At 41.6% G+C, this 4,723-nt stretch overlaps 1 protein-coding gene across 1 annotated transcript in view; it reads right to left on the minus strand.

The window, feature by feature from the left end:
• Col4a3 (collagen type IV alpha 3 chain) overlaps positions 1–4,723 on the minus strand; it is a 118,257-nt gene that overhangs the window by 26,981 nt on the left and 86,553 nt on the right. Inside the window, exons 29-32 of the mRNA XM_055616488.1 lie at positions 3,269–3,366; positions 2,690–2,840; positions 2,299–2,412; positions 1,135–1,302 (exon numbers count right to left, since the gene is read on the minus strand). Of these exons, the coding sequence (XP_055472463.1) occupies positions 1,135–1,302; positions 2,299–2,412; positions 2,690–2,840; positions 3,269–3,366 (531 nt within the window). The remainder of the gene's footprint in view (positions 1–1,134; positions 1,303–2,298; positions 2,413–2,689; positions 2,841–3,268; positions 3,367–4,723) is intronic.

The following is a 4,723-nucleotide window of genomic DNA, read 5'->3' on the forward strand; positions in this document are numbered from 1 at the left end:
TTCTTCTTCTTCTTCTTCTTCTTCTTCTTCTTCTTCTTCTTCTTCTTTTTTTTAAAAACCACATGATCAGGTTTTATTCTGACATTTTATCTTATGTATTTCATTATGCTTTGTTCTTATGCATCCTAAAGCTGGTTTTAAAATGTAGCTTTTATTGCTCTTCTATGATGGGAGATGCGCCATAGACTGTAGTTCCAAGAATAGAGTTGGCACACGAGAGAAGCCCAGTAATAGGAACCAAAGTATAATGTGTCAGTTAAGCAGTTATCCTGATGTCCTCCCTGCAGCAGAGATCAGTGAGGTCCTTATTGTCACGAGTAAACAGAATATCTTCACAAATGAAGGAATGATGAAAACAACCACAAATTAAAAAGAATTAGGAAGATATACTATTATGAGCAGTTCTATGACCACACTGTGGAGGACTTAGATATAATAGACACACATCTAGAGCAGCACAGAACCAAAACCGACTCAAAAGGAAATAGAAAACCGGCTAGTACTGTTTCTAATCATTACAAATTTACACTGAAGTGATAATTATGTATACAGGTGCCTGGAGAGACTAGGGGAGGATGGAAGGTTCCCTGGAGCTAGAGTTACAGGGGGTTATGAGTCATCTGATGTGGGTCCCTTGGGAGAACATCGAGTGATTTTTAACTGCTGAGCCATCTCACCAGCCCCTGAACTGATAACTTAAAGACTTTCCACAAAAAAACGACCTACAGCCAGATGAGTTCTCTAATGAACTCTATCAAATGGCCGAGGAGCAGATATCCTTCATAAGCTCTTCCTTATGAAGAGGACCCCTTCTCCTACAAGGCAGGCGCTGACCCAGACAGGATTGAACCATCCCAAGGAAACTACTGACCAATGGTCCTTGGGGATATATATGTGAAAACCTCAAGAAAATACTAGTCTGTATCTTATACAAAAATTACTCCACCGCAAAAATAACCACAACCAGGCAATTATAAAATGTAATGGGTCTACTCCCCAACTCTCCTGTCCCTTGCTCCCTGCTCTCTTAAAATTAATTTAGGAGGAAAAAGAAAAGGCATCCAGCATGCCTGAAGAGTTAGCTAAAGGGAAAAATGAGGAAGAAGACTTGGAAGACACGGGCAGGAAGGATACCTGGTGACCCTGGGAATCCTGGAGGTCCTGGAGGTCCTATTTGGCCGGGTGGTCCCATCCCACCTGGATGACCTGGCATTCCTCGTGGTCCAGGTTGTCCAGGAACTCCTGACCTATCCAAGCCTGGGATGCCAGGGTCTCCCTTTGGCCCTGTATCACCTCTTCTACCTACACATGAATAGACGAATAGATGAAAGAGGGAGTTAACAAATGCTTTCCCTACCAACTGCAAATTGTTTAGCTACGTGAATTTGGGTAAACAGCCCATTTATCTGTGAGTTTGCTTATTGTCTCCCCCTAAAATCCCTCAAATCCCCATTGCTCTACCATTATCCATTTCAGGGGTCATGCAGAGATGAAGGTAGAGTACGTATGTCTGTTTCTGAGGGCTGCATTCTGATATTGTGCTTTACGCCCATTTCCCAGTCTTTCCGTAGATCTACATAGCAGCTCCTGAGACATGAGCTCCCATACGCTCTGGAAACAGGAGTGCCACTGTGACGTAATGTGTTGGCCAAGAGTTTATTTGTGACAGGTAAGCAGCATGGTTCTCTACAGATACTAATGGAGATCTGAAGAACGTTCTCCAGGAACCACCACCAGATCTGGTTGAAAGGGTCCAAGGAGGAGAAGTATGTTCCGCAGTACCTGATCATGCAGCCTGACTCACTTAGGTTTATTTTCATAAACCTTGGTTTCATGTTGCTTATGAAGCAATCAACTGTGTATTTTACTTTATGGTTTATTAAGTAGGTAACTTTGTGTATACTATTACTATTTTAATCATAAAGTTATGGCTTCCTTATTCTTATGGAAGTTTTAAAAGTAAAATATCGATTGAAAGTTTATGTATATGCATTCATACTGATGACTCATCTATTTGTCAGTCTAGCTTTGTCATCTTATCTGTCGATGGGGTTCATATTTCCTTACATAAAAGGAACAAGCCAACTCACTGTATTGCTTGAATCTCTTCCTATGATCAGGACACACTGCTATCTGGGATATCCATGAAAGCCAGGCTTATATTTTGAAAAGAACATGTCAGGCTGATCAGCGGTCACGGCTTGTTGCTGGACAGTTTCCATGCTAAAGAGCTAAGTACAGAGGTAGAGGGCGTATCACCTGCCTACCTAGTTCCTGGGTGGGAAGCCTTCGTCCTACCTGGTTGCCCTTTCAATCCGTTTAAGCCTGGAAGTCCTTGGGCACCCCTGGGTCCCTGTGTGCACCTCCCTGGGGGTCCTTTTGCTCCAGGCGGTCCAGGCTGTCCTGGGTCTCCTGCAATAGAGAGCCCAGGAGTTTTCTCAGTTGTCAAGGTCCAAGGCCCTAGAGTTGCTATCCCCTCAGCTTTCTGCAATGTCACCTTCCCAAACCGGACCTGTACTTAATATCATCCACATGCTTGTATAGAAGACACTCGTGAAAGAGGAAAGATGTATGGAGGGAAGAACGTAGAACAGCCACATGGAATGGAAAAAGAATTAGGACTCAGAGCCCCCTAGAGTACCTCAGTGGTGCTCCCTGAGGAGAAGGGTAACCACACTTGGCATTGTACCTGGAGGCCCATCAAATCCATCTTTTCCTGGAGTTCCAGGGAGCCCTGGGAGCCCAGGCAGTCCAATATCTCCATTTTCCCCAGGGTCGCCTCTTTCTCCTGGAAGGCCTGGTTTTCCTGGTTCCCCAGGCCTACCTCGGGCTGGTTCTCCCTGTAGCAGAGACATGAGGTTACTGTCTCTAAAGGAATGCTTCTCAGTTCAGCTTGGTAGAGGTGCTCTAAATTTGTTTGCATAGACACCATAGTTCAGCAAATATTTTTCTTTCAACTTTAATCACTGACTTTGCTGCAAAATCATACTTAGTGCACATTCAGGATATGTATTCCACTTCCATTGAAGAGAGTATGGGTGCCCCTATAGACTCTGAATATTTAGGAAGTCATTTATAAAGGAATAGAAATGTAAGTTTCCACAGGAACTTAAAATTAGTATTTATAAATACACTGAAAAAATAATCTCTATCTACAAATATACTGACAACTTCTAAACACCAAGTGTCTTGTCTGATAAAGGCATTGCAACTAATGATTGTAATTGCCCCTCCCTGAAATCAGTCTGTGTTTTAAGTCTCTGCAGACCTTGGCTCCTGGGATGCCTGGTTCTCCAGGACGGCCAGGCTTTCCCATTTCCCCAGGACAACCAGGCGACCCTTTTGTTCCTGGCAAACCTTGATCTCCTACAGAAAAACACAAAACAAAAGCAATAAGCATCAGAGATTAGTCTCATAGAAAGTTTATAAGCAACATTTCCTTTATCAAATACACTTATGAGCCATCCAGGTAGAGAGATGTTTGTATGAAAGTTTGGATGATGATAAAATCAACTGATTAATCAGTAGTTAAAAACAAAACAACTGTAGCAACAAAACAACAAACAAACAAAAAACAAACCAAATCAAACTGAGTTCCAAGTCAAATTAGATTAGCTTTGAAATCTGGTTCAATTAAAAAAATACCCTCAACCAATCAAAATTGAAGTTATGGGGCTCAGTCCCAGTGAATACACCTACAGTACAACTCCCTGATCGTCTAGCTCCTAGACTAGTTCTGCTTCCCATAGTTGCTGCCTTTGCCCAGAGAGTGAATCCAGAGTTAAAAAGTGAGCATTCAAGGGTCCAGGAGGAACTAGGAAAAATCTGGGCCAGGGTCCATTACTTCACAGAGAAAGAAATCCATGAAATTAATGCCAAAGCTGTTCTTAGGATTATATTTTCATTTACTAAGTATTCACTTACTTAATGGGCAGAACTGATGTGCAATAAATAACCAACAATGACTTGTTAACAATACATAAAACACCAACATGTTGATTGTATTTTAACAAAGAAATCATGAAACAAACATGCAGTTATCATTAAGCCTACTGTTCTATGTAATCGTCCATAGCCTGAAGTGTTTTTTTATTTTTATTTTTTATATGGATCCTGGACAGGATTTTGTTTGATATGCTTACGGAGGAACAACTCAAGTTATTATCCAATATGAACAACTGGAATTTTCAGAGTGTTTCCATTCTGGTAAAAACAGCATGTTTCTTTTTCTTGTCAAAAGATTTATTTTATCATTCTAAAATTACATTTATGCATGTGGGCACGTGCGTGTGAGTGCCAGCACCCACAGAGCCTGGAGGCACAGGTCTCACTGGAGGTAGAGTCCCAGACAGGTGTGAGATACCTGGCAGGTTCTGGGATCAAACTCCAGTGCACCCGAGAACAGTATACCTACTCTTCCCCGCTCAGCTGTCTCCTCAGCCCCCAGCATCTTTTATTAAAGGGAAATAACCTCTCTAATCTACACTCTAACTCACAGGCCGACTAGGCTTTTGTTTTGTTCTGTTCGATGTTGTGGGATGAATCCCGTGTTTCATCCATGCTAAGCACACCGTACCTCTGGGCTATACCCCTGGCCCAATTGTGATTTAATAGTTACTTTCTTACTTAAAATGTGTGAACTCAAGAAATATGAAAACCTGGGAAGCACAGGATTCAATAATAATAATAATAATAATAATAATAATAATAATAATAATAATAA

The sequence above is a fragment of the Psammomys obesus genome, unplaced genomic scaffold, assembly GCF_907164565.1.
Source record: "Psammomys obesus unplaced genomic scaffold, mPsaObe1.curated_primary_1811, whole genome shotgun sequence".
In the NCBI taxonomy this organism is placed as follows: Eukaryota; Metazoa; Chordata; class Mammalia; order Rodentia; family Muridae; genus Psammomys; species Psammomys obesus.